The sequence below is a fragment of the Xenopus tropicalis genome, chromosome 7 (assembly GCF_000004195.4).
Source record: "Xenopus tropicalis strain Nigerian chromosome 7, UCB_Xtro_10.0, whole genome shotgun sequence".
In the NCBI taxonomy this organism is placed as follows: domain Eukaryota; kingdom Metazoa; phylum Chordata; class Amphibia; order Anura; family Pipidae; genus Xenopus; species Xenopus tropicalis.
Genome location: NC_030683.2, coordinates 56,680,013 through 56,701,519, shown reverse-complemented (window position 1 = coordinate 56,701,519; position 21,507 = coordinate 56,680,013). Strand labels below are relative to the sequence as shown.

Genomic DNA, 21,507 nt, shown 5'->3' with positions numbered 1-21,507 from the left:
AGAAAATTCTGGACTCAAACTTCTCCAGGGATCTTCACAGTTTCTCATCCACTGAAAAGGCTTTTAACAAGCAGGCCCTGAATTTGTTTTTTTCAGAATCTGTCTAACTACCCGACTCCATATCCACTGCCTCAGCTACACTATTCTTCCCTGCAGTTTCATCTGTTGGTCCCTAAATGGTCATCATTTCCAAATTTGGATGTGTACTTGTACAGAAATATGTGGTTTTCTAAGTTAAACATATTAAAAAGCACTAAATATATTTATTTTGCATTGGCTGAAGTAATTGCCATGACAATTTGCATGCACTATTAGAATTTTGCCATATAATTGACTATCCTATGTGTTCTAGACATTGAACAGTTCAGTGGACTCATCGCATTTATATTTAGGATATTTTATCTTGGTACCTAATGGGCATCGCAACTTGGTAGTCTGTAGTTCAAATTCATATTTACCCACTTTTAAACATTTCAGATTCAGCCGAATGTACAATTTTCTGGGGTAAAATTTACTGTCAATGGTTTTTATTGCCCTTGGAATCAAAAGTATGCAGATTTCTGCTGTGGTCCTTTGAAAATTTGGTAGAAAGATAGTCATAAATCTCCATAAAAACTATACTTATCTGTTATTGGTGCATTCAACTGATATGAAACTTTAAAAATTACAACTGTAATTTTAGCATATAAAACATGACAATTAGCAATTTTTAAATATACTTTCATATTTAGAGCCTTATAACTTGTTAAAGAAGTGTAATCACACAAAAGCTCACACAGATTTAGAAAGCTTGAGTTAAAAAAAATCTATGTAAACTTTTATTAGGTCAGCTAAAGTCCCTCTTAGTGCTCATTAACAAGCACCAAACATGCAGTAGCTTTACCTGTTTGCTATATTTAACTTAAGTAACATAGCAAGTATTTTTGAGAGTGTTAGTCTTTCAGGATTGTTTTCTCTTGCTGATCTTCTCACAGTCTCCCAGCTTCACACAATATCACAGAATACTAAAATGGATCAGCGCCTTTATAACAGAAAAATCAGGAACTCTCATAGTGTAGTATTTCAAATACAGTTAAGTTAACAGCCAGTGTTATAGAAAATGTCTTTTCCTTTTTGTATTCCAAACAGATATAGAATCAAATGTTCTATGGGTTCATGCTGTTACAGTTAAGCTGAAAGCCTCCACCATTTAGTAGAAGTGCCTACTTACAAGAAATGGTTGGAGGTGTTGCCTGTAGTCATTAAATTAAGCAGATCTCTCCTCTCTCTCAGATTTCAATAATAAGCCAAATAGTATAATATTTAATATTACTGTTTAATAAATATAATCATTAAAAATTGCGCTCACATTTAGTCCATTGAGATCAGTCACATAAACCAGTTCGCAAGGTTATTGTTCCATTCCAGAGAAGGATCGTGCCAAGCGTGTATGCTCCGCTCTTGGCTCTGCCTGCACCTGTGATGTCACTCTCACAGTATAGTGTATATAGAGTATATAGTGCCCCTTTAAAGGAACAGTTCAGTGTAAAAAGAAACTGGGTAAAATGGATAGACTGTGCAAAATAAAACATATTTGCAAAATATTAAGTTAGGAAAAAATATAATCTATAAAGGCTGGAGTGGACAGATGTCTAACATAATATCCAAAACACTACTTCCTGCTTTCAGCTCTCTAACCTCTTAGTAAGTCAGTGACATTAGGGGCGGCCACATGGGACATAACTGTTCAGTAAGGTTGTGAGCCCGCAGGTCAGATTCAAATGCAAACTAATTAAACAGTTATGTCCCTTGTGGCTCCCCCTCAAGTCACTGATTGGTTACTGACTGCTAACAGTTTAGAGAGTTGTAAAGGAGGAAATAGTGTTCCGACCATTAGGTTAGACATCTGCCTGCTCCAGCCCTAATAGATTACATTTTTGGCTAACTATATTGAAAACATTTTTTATTTTATGCAGTCTATCTATTTTACCAAGTTTCATTTTTACACTGAAGTGCTCCTTTAACAAATGTCTGTAAAATCCAAATAAATCACAATCTGTATAAACTGTGAATAATTATTTTCATATCAATTTTCTGTATACTTTACTGAATTTCAGTTTTATTGCATATGTTTGGCACTTACTTTTTCTTTATGTTTAGAGGTGTAACACTTTTCCATTTTTCTGTCTCTTCTTTCAGTTTTAGCACCTTTGATATTTCTTGCACTCTCCTTAAATGGATTTGGAGGCATATGCTTGACTTTTACATCTCTCACAGTAAGTATCTGCTATACATACTGATTAATGTTTTTGTACAGGGGATACAAAAATAAAACCAAAGTTTACCTCCTAGCTTGAAATGTTAAAGACAGACACAAATGGGTAAAATGAGTATGCTGCACAAATATTTCTTTAATAGATATATTAGATCCATTTGTTTCTGCTGATTGTCTATGATGATTAATATATTTGTATAATAGGTTATGTAAAGTAAAACCATGGCGCATAATTCCCAGCTTTGAAAATTTGTAAGCACCTAGATGAACTGTGCCCACATAAATAAAAGTTGTCCCATCTGGCGAAGGGTCACCACAAAATGGGATGTGCCAGGTATAGCCACTCCTGCCATGAGGCAAGGTGAGAACCATGACTCCGGGTGCAGTTACCAATAGCGGCAAAAAGCCTCTCTGGTAAATTAAAGAGCCAAATTTCCATCTTTTTTAAACAAATATTCTCTTTGCACTAGAGAAACAGTCCACCTTGTCCCACTTTGAAACCAAAGATTAAGTGCCTCAGGCAGCAGCCCCAGAAATGTTCCTGGTGCCAAGTGTCGCAAGACACAAAAATTGTATTTAACTTTTCTACAAACATCCTTAGTCAAACAAGTCACATTCTCCTAACAGGAAAGACTCAGTCCCCACATTGTATACTTGGTAAATTGCCATTCAAATTGGTTAACTTGTACACTTTATGAATTACTGTTAGTCCAAAGTATTTACTTCCCTGCAATGTTTACTTGGACCCTAAATTGTGGGGTACCCACTGGGGTATTAATTCCTTCTCACTTCTAGTGGGGCACGTGCTGCCCTTACTGCCTATTCTTTATGCTTCTTATCCCATGGATGTGCTATGACACAAGCTATCCTTGTCCTTGTTAAACCTGACAGCTTCCCTAGCTGGTGTCCCAGCTTGCTCCTTTAGATGTTGTTCCCTTTTGCCAAACAGGACCACACCCGATCCTGCCTTTCTTTTATACCATTTGAGCCTTTGCCTCTGTATTACAGCCTTTCTCCAGCTTTTAGTAATTATACCCTATATTATTATTATTATTATTATTATTAATATTAAACAACTGAAATTTCAGATTCCGAAAGTCATCTGAGGTAAATAAGTAGGGTATATTTAAAATGTACGTGGGTTCTGTGGGTGAATCTGCACACAAAGAATTTATTCTCAGTTCTCCCTCTTGTTCATATGAAACATAGCAACATTTATCTTAATATAACATAATACAATATATTTCTATAATAAAGAGAAGTCCCAAAATATAAAAATACCCTAAATGAGACAGTAAAAAATACCACTGAACTAATTGCTAATGTCTTCAAAACATGTTGCTGGGCCCAAAAGATAATCTGTTCAATTTGATGTGAAACTCTTATAGTTGATTACCTTTGACAAAGTGTATGTCTACTGTTTCTTCTCTGTGATAGGGTTCATCAATATAGTTACTACATTGCTTGACATAATCCTTCTTGGCTAGCAGTGAGGTGATCTAATACTAATCAATGTTACATAACTTCTTTCTTTAACTGCTGAAGCTCATGGCTAACTAACTTAAATGTATGCTCATACTCATTGATTTTGGAAAGCAACAGTGAAAGATCAGGCTAAAATGCCTTCTAAATGCAACATTTGTTAACTCATGGGATGTCAAGCAGAGCTTTAGTGCAGGCATCCCGTCTAACTAGGAGATGAGAAGGGACATGAGAGAGTTGTTGTTCTGTTGCTTTCATGCACTAGGTAGCAGGGAGTAATCTCTGGAGCCTATGAAAATAAAAGGGGCAGCAGAACAATTCAACTTTGTTTATACAATTATGTAGGGGTTTGACAAAATGGGCCCCGTAGGATGGACACCCCTAGGACAGGCCCCAGGGTGGTACTGGTTAATGGGACACATTGAGTGTTCTGGGATGTCACTAGTTAACACAGAGTATCCATGCACTTCAGGTTACTCCCTGCTACCTAGTGCATGAAAGCCACAGGGTGGTGTGTAAAGATATAAAAAGAGATGCAGCCATGTGCTGTAAGGATTTGCAGCCTGGGATCTCCCTCTGGACAGAGGTGTGCAACAGGCCTGGGTAGTAGGTAGCAAGTTCCTATAATAGGTCACTCTAGGAGTGACATGTAGGCAATTAAGTTAGAAAGGGCGGATATTGCCCCTCCAGGAGTGATAAAGGGGTTAAGACCCCCCAGCAATCCATCAGATGGAGCTCAGGGCCCAAAGGTCTAGTCAGGTGGATTAAGCCACTGCTAGAGGGAGATTCCTAATCTGAGGGTGCTCAGGTGAGAGTACCGGGGTGAGTCCTTGTGGTGGGTCAGCCTGGCGTGAGTACCGGGGAGAGCCCTAAGAGAGGGTCTCCCGGCGAGAGTACCCGGGGGAGCACCTAGATAGGATCACTTGGCGGGAGTACCGTGGGTAACCGGCGAAGTTAAAGGAGAAGGAAAGTGAAAAAATGCTATAGGTATATTTGTTTAGGGCATCAATCCCCCTCCTGAACCGCCGCATTACCAACTTACCAGCTGCTTGTGGATCGGTGCACCATCCAGCCGAAGAATCTCCTGTCTTCATTCCTTCGCGCCAACATTTTAAACCTGCTGACGTCACTTCCCCCTTGCGCCTGCTTCTAATGCGCATGCGCCACTTAATGACCCCGGTCCAGGCCGGCTCAGAGGGAGATGAATGGGGAGCGGATCATAGACATACGCATGCGCCGCCTCAGTTCCTAAGTCCTTAAGTCTGCGTGGGAGTGAGGCATCATGGGAACTTTCTTCACACAGCTCAGCGCTTTTTTTCCTGGTTTGGCTTCTGAACTTCTAAACCATCGCTATATGGGGAGACTAAAGGGCACTATTGAGACAACGGATGGTAAGCCTGAAGCTTGAGATTAACTCTTATGTAGCCTTTCCTTCTCCTTTAAGGAGACGGTGCCCTGATGTATGTATTCCACTCCTGGAGATGTCTGCCCTGAATAAAGAGATTCATCTGGTTTACTATACCCACGTGTGTCTGGCTCTTTCCTATCAAGGGATCACCTACTGGCCAGTAAGCAAATACCCCAAGGGAGGGGCAAGGTGCCGGGAGTTGTGTGGAGTCCCAGTCAAGGATTAAAGTGTAATATCAAGTTCCCAGGGTGGGAGTTACAGTCCCACAGCATAACCCCTGGGTGGAGGCACACCATTAAGTTGAAGAATCCCTGTTACCCCATACCAAGCGGGGGCTCAGGACTCCTGTAGTGCCAAAGTAATAGCCAGTAGCAGCACTGCCAGCAAAAGTGGGCTACATTTATATTTATGAAATATTAAACGAATGCTATATGCATACAAATGCCACTATTTACCCAACCTACCAGGGGCAACAGTTCTATTTTACTGGTGCCTACTATACCCAAAGGATTTAGATTCTGGCTAATGTTAGATTACCTTTGTTTATTTGGCTTGGCTAATTTAGCATATAAATCTGTTTTCACAAATATTGATGGAGTAATGGTGCCCTGAATTGTGGATGGCACAGTTTGATTTGGTTCCTGAATGAAATCAGAGAGGGAAGTATGTTGCTGAAGATGAGACAAGTCTATAGTCATTTATTTGGTCTAGGGTCTAATAGCATAGCCCAAATAGACATGATGATCCTGGTAGCCTTTATGACAGGAACCTACTGCCTTTGCACTGGAATCTGAGGTCCCAGGGACTTAAGTAGTGCAGGAAAAGGCGCGTCTCCTTGCAGTGGGGGTGCTAGAATCCAATCAGGCCACCCTTTACCTTTCACTGCAGACTCCATGGTTAGCAAGACTTATTGTGCTATTTGATGAGGACTCAATCATCTGTAGAGCATGACTTCCTGAAACATCTGCTAGATCTAGCAATGAAGAATAAACTCAAAAATGCAATTTGGTTAGCTCCTAGTGTAACCAAATAAAATGTTGGGACATACTTCCACAGTCCATAGTTAATGCACAGCTCATATACAGCATATCAGCAGATGGAAAAAAATTGTCCACAAGTGTGAATCTCTCAAAAAGGATCTCATGGTTAGAACATACTTTGCCTTTGCAGTGTGTCTCATAGACATAAGCACTAGGAGCATCATGTGCACAAGAGCATCAGGCCAAACAAGTATTGTCTCTGTACCGACTTTACTAAGTCAAAGTCTTTAATGGCACCATTTAACCTTTAAGCATCCCTTAGCTTGGGGATGGCATGGCATATAAAGATTTCACATATACAGTGTCTGAAGATTAATTTCATTACTTTTCAAGTGAAATGTACATGTTAATATGAGGAAAATAGCTCAGACAGTCCATACCTGAACTGCTGGCCAACCAGAAAATTAGTCAACAGAAGTACATATTCATAAGCATGACATAAAGGAGACTTTATATAAATGGATACCTTGTGTGACCTCATTTTAAATCAATAACTACAGTACCTTCCCAGATTAGTACCAGTAGAATATGGGTCACACTGGACTTTCTTACCCTGAATGGTCCTCCACTAAGTGTAAGGGGAAGGTGAGGTAAGGTGCAACTATACCTCTCTTACTGCTATACAGACAAATAGTCAGAGGGTGCCAGAGGTTCTTGTAAACAACAAAACAGAAAAAAAGTTTATTGAACATCCACTCACAACATGGATTCTCATGGGCAAGTGGTACAGGCAGTGTTAAATGCAGAGCCAAATACAGGTTGAAACTCCCCTGAGGACTTGGCAGGAATCTCACTTCACCTCTGTGACACGCCATTGTGGCCTGGATCACCTCAGGGAATTCTCTATCCTAATTCCCTATCCACTGGGATCCCTACACTACAGACAATATGGCCTGGGAGAGATACCTCCAAAACTGCCAGTCCTATGTTGGAGCTCAGAACTGTTCTTTTTAGCTTAACCTTAACTGACTTACATTCCTAGAGTGTACTGGTATAGGAGCTACATCTGCCACTATCTAATGCATCATGTGTCATGCCCAGGCATACAGCAGCCATCCACCCTGTTCCTCAAGTGGAAGCAAAGAGGAAGTGCCACTCCTTTCCCAGCTCTATACCAAGTGTAAAAGGAGATGGTCACCCTGCCTTCTAGCCAATAGCATAAAGATGTAAATTTACTTACTTAGATATATTCCCTTCTGCCCAGCAACTAAGGGAACTCAGCCTGTAGGGATTTTATGCAATAGGGGCTATGCTTGCCTTAGACAGATGTTTAACAGGTGTTGGAACAGCCAAACTTGGATTGTATTGTGCACAAATGAAACATACATATACATGCTTGCATCAAACAAAAAGCGGAGCACCACTAAGATAAAAAATCAGTCTTTTATTCCATCTTCTGATGCTTCTGAGGAAGTGGCGGGAGGCCACGAAACGCGTTAAGTCCTCTAAGTGATGTACTTGTGCCTTTTACTAAACATGGAATAAAAGACTGATTTTTTTATCTTAGTGGTTCTCCGCTTTTTGTTTGATGTGTATCGTAATTTTGGATCCAGTGGGGAGAGGATCCACGTGCAGCACACTTTTTAAGCGGTAAGTGCTCCCGTGTATCGTCTATGTTGTACACTGAATATACATGCTTGATTGCAATTGACAGGAACCTGCCACACACTGCATCACACCTCCCCTTTTGAGGGGTAGGAGTGGCCGTGTGAGGCAGCTGAGAGCAAGAGAGTGCGCAGAGCAATAGGGTGATCATGAAGATGCTAGACAACAAGCTGACTGTCTGGGGTTGATGTACATCTGGCTTTGACCCATAGTTCCTTCTCTTCGGGCATGGCTTGGTCCCGAAGGGCACTAGAGGGAAGAGGTAGAGCAGTTTATTTTACAACAAAAGTTATAGACATTACCATAGTGCATTACCTTAGTGCATTACCTTAGTGCACTGAGGTCAGAAGATCCAGTGTGTATCGGTTACTTAATTACAGCACTTGCAGGTGAAAGCAATATAACTTGAAACAGTTATTAAATCATACAATAAATCAAACCAAAATCAGTGTATGCATAAGGGGGGGTAAGTTGGTTGATGAGAACAGACATTTTGAACTCTTATTTTTCATCTGTCTATACATCTGAGGAGCCAGCTAATGAAGGCTTCTCTTTTAATATGCCCAGTTCTAGTAATATAACTACTGACGCATGGGTCACTCGGAAGGAAATTCAAAAGAGACTTGAACATGTAAAGGTAAATAAAGGTCCAGTACCAGAATGGTATTCATCCTAGGGTATTAAACGAGCTTAGTGCTGTGATTGCCAAGCCTCTTCACTTAAGTTTTCAGGATTCATTGAGGTCTGGCATGGTGCATAGAGACTGACGAATTGCTAATGTGGTGCTGTTATTTAAAAAGGGGTCCTGTTCTCAATGCCAAGTCCCACCCAATATCTGCACTGTTGCCTCAGCTCCAACTACACAGTGGTTGACACAGGATATGGTGTTTAGAGGGTTACACAAGATAAATGTGAACAAGGCACCTGGGCCAGATGGAATACACCCTCGGGTACTGAGCTAGGGTAATATTTACAGTGGGTGTATGATCTCAGCCTAGCAAGTATAGGCCTGTAAGTTTGACATCCATGGCGGGCAAGTTATTTGAAGGCTTGTTAAGGGATCACATACAAAATTATGGAGAATGGCATTATGAGCAGTAATCAGCATGGCTTTATGAAGGACAGGTCATGTCAGACCAATTTAATTGCTTTTTATTATGAAGTGAGTAAGAAGCTGGACAGTGGGGATGCAGTAGATATAATTAGAATTTTGGCAAAGCATTTGATACTGTTCACCACAAACGATGCTTTCTAAACTAAGGTCTATTGGTCTTAGTGAAGTCGTTTGCACATGGATAGAAAACTGGCTACAGGATTGGGAAAAGAGGGTGGTTGTTAATGGTACATTCTCTACTTGGAGTAAGGTTCTCAGTGGGGTCCCTCAGGGTTCTGTACTGGGTCCACTTTTATTTAACGTGTTCATAAATGACTTTGGGGAGGGTATTATAAGTAATGTATCAGTGTTTACAGATGACACAACTCTCCAGGCCAGTCAGTTCTATCCAGGATGTGGCATCCTTGCAGCAGGATCTTGACCAACTGGCAATCTGGGCGGCTAAGTGGTAGATGAGATTTAATATGGATAAATGTAAGGTCATGCACCTGGGATGTAAAAATATGCAAGCCACTTATACGCTTAATGGGACTGCACTAGGCAAATCCATAATGGAGAAGGACCTTGGAGTCCTTGTAGATAATAAACTTGGCTGTAGCAAGCAATGCCAGGGAGCAGCTGCAAGGGCAAATAAGGTTTTGAGCTGTATTAAAAGGGATATAGATTCACGGGAGGAGGGTGTTATTCTTCCCTTTTACAGAGCGCTGGTAAGGCCCCATCTAGAATATGCTGTTCAGTTTTGGTCTCCAGTGCTTAAACGGGACATTATTGAATTAGAGAGGGTCCAGAGATGGGCAACTAAGCTGGTAAAGGGTATGGAAAGTCTCAGTTATGAAGAAAGACTGGCCAAGTTTGTCTGTTTACCTTGTAGAAGAGGCGCTTAAGAGGTGGCATGATAACTATGTATAAATATATAAGGGGATCATATAATAACCTCTCTAATGCTTTATTTACCAGCAGGTCCTTCCAACGGACACGAGGGCACCAACTCCATTTAGAAGAAGGGCGGTTCCGTTTAAATATTTGGAAAGGATTTTTTACAGTGAGAGCTGTTAAATTGTGGGATTTCCTCCCTGAATCAGTCATACTGGCTGATACATTATATAGCTTTAAGAAGGGGTTGGATGGCTTTTTAGCAAGTGAGGGAATACAGGGTTATGGGTGATAGCTCTTAGTACAAGTTGATCCAGGGACTGGTCTGATTGCCATCTTGGAGTCAGGAAGGAATTTTTTCCCCTCTGCGGCAAATTAGAGAGGCTTCAGATGGGGTTTTTTATCCTTCCTCTGGATCAACTAGCATTTAGGCAGGTTATATATTGGCATTATGGTTGAACATGATGGATGTACTTTATGTCTTTTTTCAACCTAACTTACTATGTTAAAAAGAGTGGTGGTAAATTGAACACTTTCTAATTGGACCAGTGTTGTTAGTGGAGTACTGCAGGGGTCAGTCCTTGGTCCTTTGCTTTTTAACTTGTTTATTAATGACCTGGAGGTGGGCATAGAAAGTACTGTTTTTATTTTTGCTGACAACACTAAATTGTGCAAAAGTATAAGTTCAATGCAGGATGCTGCTGCTTTGCAGAGCAATTTGACACAATTGGAAAACTGGGCAGCAAACTGGAAAGTGAGGTTCAATGTGGACAAGTGCAAAGTTATGCACTTTGGTAGAAATAACTAAAATATCTACTAAATGGTAGTTTGTTGGGGGGATCCTTGGAGAAGGATCTGGGGGTTTTTGTAGACAAGTTGTCTAAGTTGTCCAGGTTGTCTAAGTTGTAAGGCCTCACCTTAAGTATGCATTGCAGTTTTGGCTCCAGTCCTTAAGAAGGATATTAATGAGCTGGAGAGAGTGCAGTGAGGTTGTGGAATGCCTTCCTAGTGATGTTGTGATGGCAGATTCTGTTAATGCCTTTAAGAGGGGCCTGGTGAGTTCTTGAACAAGCATAGTATTCAAGGCTATTGTGATACTAATATCTACAGTTAGTATTAATGTTTGTATATATAGTTTATGTATGTGATAGTATTATAGATTGGTAAGTGTAGGTTGTGTTCTGGGTTTCCTTGGAAGGGTTGAACTTGATGGAATCTGGTCTTTTTTTAAACCCTATGTAAGTATGTAACATCAACAATCTGACTGATGGCAAAGAAACAGACACATAATCCAAGCATAGCAGACTATGGGAGAAAACACTAATTAACAGAAAAGTCTTGGAACAAAACCTTGAGCTTTATGGAGCAAGGCTACAAAATAGTTAACAAAAAAAAAACATTGCTGTAGAATGACCAACAAAACTGAAATGTATGTAAGAAAAAAATATAAGAAGTAATGACAATATATCAGAAGTTATTTTCTTAAAGGAGAATGCAAGTCAAAATTTAAAAAGCATACTTACCCCAGTGAATGAGGAATGGCAGAAAGAGATTTGAACTAACTAACACCTAACTGATGCATTATAAAGGTGATGACACACTGAGCTACAAGTATCAGACTAGCAGCAGCTACTTTTTCATGGCTACTAAACTCCAGAAAATACATTGCCATAGACAATACTGAGAATTGCATCTGTTAAAATAAACATAGACAATTATTAGTAAATGATCAGCATTGTCTATTTTAGCTAGCTGCTACTAGTAGCTCTGTGTGTCATGTGCCTCAGTGTGACAAAAAAATGCATAAACATCAATCTATGTATACCAAACAACAATGCATTAGAATTGCAAAATGTAAAAAGGTATGAACAGCGCTAGATGATACAGTTTTGCAATAGCCTGATGCCGCCAGAGTAATTGTCTTTATAACACACAGGTACAGTTGGTATGTGAAGAACCAATACTGTTAGACGGTATGGACGAACTGGCAGACATTTTTGTTACAGAGGACAGACACCAATCTCTCTATCGCGCCCTTAGTCACCACCATACCTCCCAACATTTCATTAAGAGAAAGAGGGACAAAAATATATGACGCTGGTAGTGCGGCAAAAATGTTTTGGCCATGCCTGCTTTGTGACTACGCCCCACATGCCACACCCACTTTACATGCCCCAGATGTGCCAGTATAATCACTTAATAAAAAGAATAAAGGACATATTAACTTCAAAGGTGCTAGTATGACTACATTAAATTGATAAAGGGCATATTAACCCCAGACATGCCAGTAAAATTAATAAATGAAACTGATAAAGGGCATATCAACTTCAGACATGCCAACAGTTCTGTGCATTTTCCAAAGTTATAAACAGGGTAAATTCCAGTGGTACATAAATTTATGTTATTTCCTTCCATTCTTAATCAGTTGAAAGCAAAACAATATTAATGTACCACTAGAATTTCTAGTCATATTAACAAGGCCTAAGGTTCCTTTTAAGAGCCACTTTTAAATGTCTGCTATATTTTGTGAACAAGCGATACCTCTTCCCCTGCATTCTGTGCTCTGCCAGAGATTCCCAGGAGTGAGAGATATATGTTAGGGGTGGAAAGGTGAAACTGCCCAGCACAAATAAAGGCAGCAGCCTCTTCTGCCTGATAAAAGACAGAGGCACCCTCAGCCCCTGACCCCGTGAGCAGGAGAGGGATGCAGCCAATGCCAATAGTTGACCCTTGCCTGTCACAAATGCTCCTCCCAGGACAATTAAACATCAAGGTAAACCTGTGAGCTTGAGGTAGCAGGGGAGATTCAAGAGTTCAGGGGGCGGGCTTTTTTTCCCCCAGCAGAGCAGGCACAGCAATCAATTAAATGGCAATGCTGAGAAGCGGGACATCTAACAGTGAATCTGGGACAGCGGGAAGTGCTATAAATATCGGGACTGTCCCGCTGAAAGCTCAATATCCACCCAAGGGGTAAGGCACACCCCTTGATACACAAACAATGGAGGCAGGACAGCTTGATTAACTAAGTTGGGTGCAGTCAGTGGCACAAATGCTTTCTTGATTCCATGTTACAAAATAGCACCTTCAACAGTAATATAAAATAAACTTTTATTTGTACTCTCTAGGCAATTCGTAACCCGGTCTACATTCCATTTACTTACAATGCCTGTCTATAAATCTGTCACAGTTCACAGTACACATAAAATATATTCTACTGTATTATTCACATACAATATTACTCTATTGCCAAAAAAAAAAATTACTAAACTAAACTTTACTGACCCTATATCAATTTAGCCTGCAAAGCTATAAACCATTATTCATTATGTCAGAAATTCAACAATTATAGTTAACGCTTTCAGTTACCCTTTATACACTTTCCTTGCATTCCTACACAATGCTTTAAATCACCTATGAAAAAATTCCAAAATCTCCTATTGCCACGATATGCTAGGCAAGTAGGCAAAACCGAGACTTAGTTTAACCAGTGTTAATCAAGAATTTCAGAAAGGATTCTAGGTTAGAATAAAGGTGGGATGGGGGAGAGAGAAGGTTATAGACTACAACAAAGAGTGAGAAAAAATAGTTTTAACCTCTTTTTCCCAGTTTTCACATTTGCAGCACAAGTTTTGTTTCTCGTCACAGCTATGAAGTTAATTTTCTTTAAGTATACAATTGGCTGCTTCTAATCATTTCCCAAAATATACAACCAGCCTCCTTAAAGGAAACAGCCACAAAGGCAGAGAGCAGCACTTAATTGGTGACTGATATGCATAGTAAGTTAGGTTGAAAAAAGACCATCACGTTCAACCATAATGCCTATATATAACCTGCCTAACTTCTAGTTGATCCAGAGGAATGCAAAAAACCCCATCTGAAGCCTCTCAAATTTGCCGCAGAGGGGAAAAAAATTACTTCCTGACTCCAAGATGGCAATCGGACCAGTCTCTGGATCAACTTGTACTAAGAGCTATCTCCCATAAGAAAGCCATCCAGCCCCTTCTTAAAGGAGAAGGAAAGGCTAAGTCACTTGGGGGTGCTAAAATGTTAAGCACCCCCAAGTGAATTGAATCACTTACCTCGTACCCTGGGCTGGTGCCCCCGGGGGTGCCTAACATTTTGGCACCCCCAAGTGACTTTGCCTTTCCTTCTCCTTTAAAGCTATGCAATGTATCAGCCAGCACAACTGATTCGTGGAGGGAATTCCACAACTTCACAGCTCTCACAGTAAAAAATCCTTTCTGAATATTTAAACGGAACCTCCCTTCTTCTAAATGGAGTGGGTGCCTTCATGTCCTAAATAAGGCATTAGATATTCATATTTAGTTATCATGTCACCTCTTAAGCGCCTCTTCTACAGTGTAAACAGACCCAACTTGGGCAGTCTTTCTTAATAACGGAGACTTTCCATACCCTTTACCAGCTTAGTTGCCCTTCTCTGGGCCCTCTCTAATTCAATAATGTCCCGTTTGAGCAAAACTGAACAGCATAGTCTAGATGGGGCCTTACCCTCTTCCCGTGAATCTATAACCCTTTTAATACAGCTCAAAACCTTGTTTGCCCTTGCAGCTGCTGCATGGCATTGCTTGCTACAGCCAAGTTTATTATCTACAAGGACTCCAAGGTCCTTCTCCATTATGGATTTGCCTAGTGCAGTCCCATTATGGGTATAAGTGGCTTGCATATTTTTACATCCCAGGTGCATGACCTTACATTTATCCACATTAAATCTCATCTGCCACTTAGCCACCCAAATTGCCAGTTGGTCAAGATCCTGCTGCAAATATGCCACATCCTGGATACAATTGACTGGTCTGCAGAGTTTTGTGTCATCTGCAAAAACTGATACATTGCTTATAATACCCACCCCTAAGTCATTTATGAACAAGTTAAACAAAAGTGGACCCAGTACAGAACCCTGAGGGACCCCACTGAGAACCTTACTCCAAGTAGACAATGAAAGGTTAATATAAATTAAAAGTAAGTCTAAAGGCATTCTTTTTAAGTACTTACTGCATACACTGAACCACTGAAATCTCTCTTCCCTTCCTGTAGGCGGCCAGCAGCAGCCTTCCTATTCTCTGAGCATGTGTAACTTGATCCTGTCTCCTGTTCTGAGCTACACATGCCCACCAGCCATTCAGAAGCGGATCTGCCAGACGGGAGGGGGGGAGGGAATGAAACACATGTGCAGTATGAAGCAAGGAGGGAAAGGAAGGGAGAATATCTTTTTAGAGATGGCTGCCTGTTCTAGAAAATGTGAAGTAAATATTTGATTAGTTGAGCCAAAAGTGTGGCGTTTTTACTAAATAATAGGAGGACTATTGGGCAGTATGCTTTTTAAATTTTGACTTGCATTCTCCTTTAATGACACACATGCTGACTGCCATCCTTCCACAAATATATATTTATATATTTTTAAATGCTTAAGGGCAGTGCCAGACGTTTTGTAAACATTCAGTGCTCCTTCATTTTAGGGGCATTTACTGGGGGGGGGGGTTAAGTTTAGGTAGGCAAACTATATATCTTCTTTTCATGAGATCCTGAGCTTTCCAAATCTGAGTTTTTGTGTATTTCCACTTCTGGAACAAGATTTAGAGCTCGTAATACAAAAAAATAATATAGGGATTTATACCAAAAAAAATTAACTGATTTGGAAAGCTTTATATCTCCCGAACATGCCAGTACCTGACATGTATAGTTTTATGGAGATTTATGACTTCTATAGATCAAGAACTCCCAGCAGTAAATTACCAATTTTTTTTTAAAAAAAAAAAAAGCCCCAAATCCTGGAACATTAGGTTTTACCCCAGGACACCATATATTTTTGAAAAGTACACATTTTGCTGAATCCGAAATGGGTAACCATGTCTTTTATCTCCTAAGTACCAAACAGCAATGCTTTCCTGAATTTAGCAGTTTATATAAAAACATTATGAAAATTCTAAAAAATCGCCTCAAAGTTTCCACTTTCAAGCATCATGTCTCCGACATAACATTAGGTAACAAGAAAAAACATCCAAAATATGAAAGCCAAGGGTCCACAGAATAGTTTGATGCCCATTGTGCATAGGATCACCAAAGTATCTGGAATTTAGAGATCCCAAAAGGAAGTTAGTGCATACAAATTTCACCAGAGATCTCTTTAGCTACTGAAAATTCAACAGATTTACTGCATTTTTTGTGGGGTAGAAACACAAAAACATACATTGACCCCACCCCAAACCCATATATTTTTGGAATATACACATTCAGGTGAATTCAAAATGGGTTCCCATGTCTTTCTACTCCAAACTATAGAGTCGCAATGCTTTCCCAAAATTGGTGGTTTTGATAAAATACCTGAAAATCGCATTGATGAAATACCTAAAAATCGCATCAAACCTTCCACTTTCAAGCACCTTATCTCCCACACAGCATTAGGTAACAAGAAAACACATCCTAAATATGAAAGCCAAGGGTCCACTGAACAGGTTGATGCACATTGTGCATAGGATCACCAATGTATTTATCTGTATTTATTATTATACTTTGTATTTATCTATTATCTTATTAACACCCTGTTTGTATTAATGTATTCTACTGTACAGCGCTGCGTACATAAGTAGCGCTTTATAAATAAAGATATACATACATACATACATACATACATGTATCTGGAATTTAGAGACCCCAAAAGAAAGTTAGTGCATACAAACTGCCCCGGAGATCTCTTTAGCTACTGAAAATTCAACAAATTAACTGCATTTCTGTGGAGTAAAAACACAAAAATACACACTGACCCCCCCCAAGCCATTTGGGTGAATTCAAAATGGGCACCTATGTCTTTCTACTCCAAACTACAGTCGCAATGCTTTCCCAAAATTGGTGGCATCAAAACTTCCACTTGCTTATCTCCCACATAGCATTAGGTACCAAGAAAACACATCCTAAATATGAATGCCAAGGGTCCACTGAACAGTTTGATGCCCATTGTGCATAGGATCACTGATGTATTTGTCATTTAGAGAACCCAAAAGGAAGTTAGTGCATACAAAGTGCATAAGCTGCAATATAAGCTACCGGCATGTGTATTATGTGCCATAAGACTCCCTAACAGTATGGAGACCCTAGAAAACCATATATTTTCTGAAAGTACACATTCTGACAAAACAAAAATGGGTAAATACATCTTTCTACTGCAAACTACCAAACTACAAAGCTATGCTAAACAGAATGGTTTTTATGACATTTCTGAAAATCGTCACAAAGCTTGCATTTTGCCCCATTATGTACCCCACATTTTGGAATATATCAACATAAAACACTCTAAATATGAACGCCAGGGGTCTACTGAACAGTTCGATGCCCTATATACAAAATGTCCATGGGTAAAGACATAACAAAGGACAATGTGAAATGCAATAAATCACTAAACCCCCCCAAAAAATCATTAATATCAATGTTCTTTTTTTGCCTAGTGATATCTGCAGTCAGAATCACAGTCTGCGTATTTTGGCTTGGGCCAATTAGTTTTACAGACAAAGTCAAGCGAACAACACCTATGCATAACTGAAAATGGATAAAAATGCAATAAAATGACTAAAAATGCAAAATCACAGAGAATGTACTAAAAACACCAAAATAATACACAAAAGGTATTGCGCAGTGCAGTAAGCGAACACGTTATCCGCAATAGCAATAAAACATTTTTTCAAGCGTTGTGTGTGCAAGTAAGTGTGAGTGCTGTAACTGCTGTGAATGTGTGAAACCCCACACCCCCCCAAAATGTATGTGTGTGTGTACTTATAAGTGTGTATTAGTGTATAAATGTGTGTTTGTGTGTGTATGTGACACTTACCTGGGACAAGTAGGCTGGAGATCGCAGGAGGGACGCAGGAAGGACCAAGGGACAGCAGCAGACTTCTTGATCCGGTAGGGAGGGGGGAGAGCAGGAAAAGCCAGGCACATAGAAACTACATGCCTGCCTTTTCCTATGGAGCCCCTGGGCGATCGCGCCTCTGGGGCCACTCGTTCCCCACCTCTGCTGGTTGCCTAGGGGCTGGGGAACGAGCGGGGAGTAAAATCCAGAAGTACAGCAGGACGTAGAATTTACGTTCTGTGGAACTTGGGTTCTTTTATCCACAGGACGTATATTCTACATCCTGTGGCACTTCTGCATTTTACTCCCCGCACAAAGGGTTAATGCACTCAGAATTTTTAACCACTGTGTTGCAATTTGTTAGAAATAGCTTGTTATAGTTAACATTTACCAACAGCATACATTTTTTTTTCAGTGTCTGACTTACTGCAGCAGACAAGAGAGTGAGTGCCATTGATGCACCCATCTTAAATCCTCAAAAAATCCACAAAACATGTTGTGTTATTGATAAGTCTGGTGGCTGTTTGTTATATGATCCAAAAAAGGTGGCCAAGAAGATCATTGTATATTGCATCTTGCATCTTGCTCCTTAAAACAACACATGCCACTGGACATTGCCAATGATCTACAGCCTGAAATTCCTGCACAAATTGACACAGATGGGGATTCAACAAAGGCTGGAAGGCATGTGTGAAATAATTGGCTTAGTTGTAAGTGTTTTCACTTAAAATAACTACATTTCTTAATCTGTTTGCCTTCATTAATTAACCATTAACCATTCCATTTTTTAAAGGAGGTTAGTTTCAACTAATATGTCATTATATTCTAATGCAAACATAAGTAAGATGAGAGATGCATTTAAAATACTGATATAGTCAACATATGTTTGTGCTAAAATGCTAAAACTACTAAGCTGAACTTCCATTTAAATTACCCATAATTAATGATAATTATTCAATTATGTTAACATGTAGCATGTGGTGTTTATAAGCTTAAAAATACCCATTTCAATTATAAATAAAACATCATAGATGTTTCCAATAAAAATTTTATTTAATTTGTAACCATGTATGGCAAAAAAGTGACAAAGCAACCCTTGTGATTTTTTTTCTCTGTAAAAATCCCCCCACTTAACTCGAGGGCCACCCCTTTTAGAAGGAGCATTAGAAGGATCATTAGAAACAGCTGAGGAAGAAACATTAAGCATAGAGTACGAGTTTTGTTGACACGTATCTAAAGGTTTTGTGACCAGCATTGAGGAATATTTGTTCTTTAAGAGGCTGGGTTTGATCTATAAGGATGTGATTTTGCTGTGTAATAAGTTGGTTTTGATTGAGAAGAAGATCAATTTTTTGCCTTTTCAAACGAAACATTTTTTTCTGCGCATTGGTATCTTTTTGATACGGCATAAATGTTGTAAAGTTGGGGGATGCCCCAAAAGTACTGATACTCTTAGTTTTGTCACTAAGAGATAGAAAGTACAAAAATGATGAAAACAGCAGCACGCATTTGTTTTGAGGGGCTGGGGCTATACAAAAAGCTATTTTCACTGTGTAAGCACTGATTCTAAGAGAGAGAAAGTAATACACTCCAGCATATTGTACCTTCACATTATTGCATTGCATAAGGAGGAGGTTGTTGAACTAGTTCTGAGAGATTTCTACAATATTAGTTTTTTAGCACAGCTCAATTTATTCTATTTTTTTCTGAGGTCACCAATGGCCATCTGACGCTGGTCCCTGTCTCCCTGCTCACCTGTCCCTGTCTCTGTCTGCCAAAACCCACTTCCTACTTGATTCACTAAAGTGCGTTAAAACGAGCGCTATTTATAGCATGCACTAAAAAATGTTTTGCTTATTTTTTGCGACTTAACGCGCGATTCACTAAAAAGACAGGCATCAAAATTTTGACGCAATGCTATTTGCATTATTTAACTCGCGAAGAGAGTTTTTCTTGCGTAATTTTCCGCGCATGCGTTAATTCCCGCTACACGTGATATATTTCGCCGCTTGCTATATTAGCGCATGATTTAACGCACGTAAATGCGTGCGTTAAATGACCATTTCCCTGAAAACTGGAGGATGCATCACTCTAGGGCCAACACGTACTTGAAAAAATCCCACTGCAAAGTCCATGTTGTGTTGCCAAAAACGAACTGCAATTTTCTATAAGTACCGCCTGCCCCAAGTAGGTGTTAATATTTGCACAGACTAATGTGATATTTAGCGCGTTTAACGCTTCATATGTGTTTGTGAATCATGCGTTAGTACTGTTCCTATTCGCTAATTAACGCAATGCGTTAAAAGTAATGCATTGCAGTAGCGCGCTATTTAACGCGAAAATTTGTTGATGAATCGGTACTTAATTAGCGCTTTCCGCGGGACTGTCCCTGTTTTTAGAGCGCATCCCGCTGTCCCGGATAGTTCCATGAATGTCCCGCATTTCCGTAATAGATTACAGAAACGCAGGACATTCATAGACCTATCCAGCACAGCGGCATGTGCTGACTGGGGCCGGATGTTCCGGCTTCTTCTCCTGCGGCTCCTTGTGCAACGCGACAGGCCCTTTTATAAGGTTGCGCGTGTGGGTACGTGTGACATCATTACGCACGGGGTGCAACCTTATAAAAGGGCCTGTCACCACAGACAAGGAGCCGCATGAGAAGTAGCAGCTGACGAAGGCGGAGCTCCTATGGGGGGTACTGTGTATGGGGAGGGCTACTGTGTATTGGGGGCTACTGTGTATGGGGGGGCTACTGTGTATTGGGGGCTACTGTATATGGGGAGCTACTGTGTATGGGGAGCTACTGTGTATGGGGAGCTACTGTGTATGGGGGGATACTGTGTATTGGGGGTACTGTGTATGGGGGCTACTGTGTATTGGGAGCTACTGAGTATTGGGGGCTACTGTGTATTGGGGGCTACTGTGTATGGGAGGTACTGTGTATGGGGGCTACTGTGTATGGGGGTACTGTGTATGGGAGGTACTGTGTATGGGGGCTACTGTGTATGGGGGGGCACTGTGTATGGGGGCTACTGTGTATGGGGGGCACTGTGTATGGGGCTACTGTGTATGGGGAGCTACTGTGTATTGGGGGCTACTGTGTATGGGGGGCACTGTGTATGGGGGCACTGTGTATGGGGGGCACTGTGTATGGGGGGGCTATTGTGTATGGGGGGCTACTGTGTATGGGGGGCACTGTGTATGGGGGCACTGTGTATGGGGGGACAAAACTGGTACATAGTTATAACTGACTGCCTTCTCTCTATATTTGTATTTTATATGTAGGAGTTGCTATATTGTTTTCCTTAGGTAGTACAGTATGAGGGAATAGCACATTTGCGTCTGATCCCGCCATATCAACTATATAAAAGGAGTATTTTTTTTAATTAGGTGTGGTAATTGGGGCGTGGCCACAAAAGTGGGCGTGGTCAAAAATGTTGCCGCGCTGCGCACGCCAAATCTTTTTGTCCCTCTTTTCATTTTTCAAATGTTGGGAGGTATGCAATGCAGAGGGCAGATCATCGAAAACTTCATACACAAGAAAGGATTCACACAAGAAAAATAGTGTGGTTAAGTGTGTAAATCCCTGTCCAGTGTGTAAAGTTCATGGCTGATGATCTGCCCTGTGCTTTGATTGCATCATCCCTCCTCCTTTGGAGCTTTCTCCACTTAACCCTTCCCTGCCATTGTCATTCTAACAAATAAAAGCATAACATTTTCCTCTGCATTGCTGTGGAGCTTTTTCCTCTTCCTGACTGCCTGACAGTATATTATAAAATACTAGTATTTATACAAATGCAGTAAAGCCATATCTTTTGTACCACACCTCTTTCTGCAGCTAAGGGAAAAAGCTTTATTTCTATATAG

General features: G+C 40.3%; 1 protein-coding gene across 2 annotated transcripts in view; it reads left to right on the top strand.

Moving 5' to 3' along the window:
* Positions 1-21,507, top strand: part of slc43a1 (solute carrier family 43 member 1) — a 174,121-nt gene that overhangs the window by 66,218 nt on the left and 86,396 nt on the right. For both annotated transcript variants that reach the window (NM_001199911.1, XM_031905161.1), the window contains exon 5: positions 2,179-2,255. In NM_001199911.1, the coding sequence (NP_001186840.1) occupies positions 2,179-2,255 (77 nt within the window). The remainder of the gene's footprint in view (positions 1-2,178; positions 2,256-21,507) is intronic.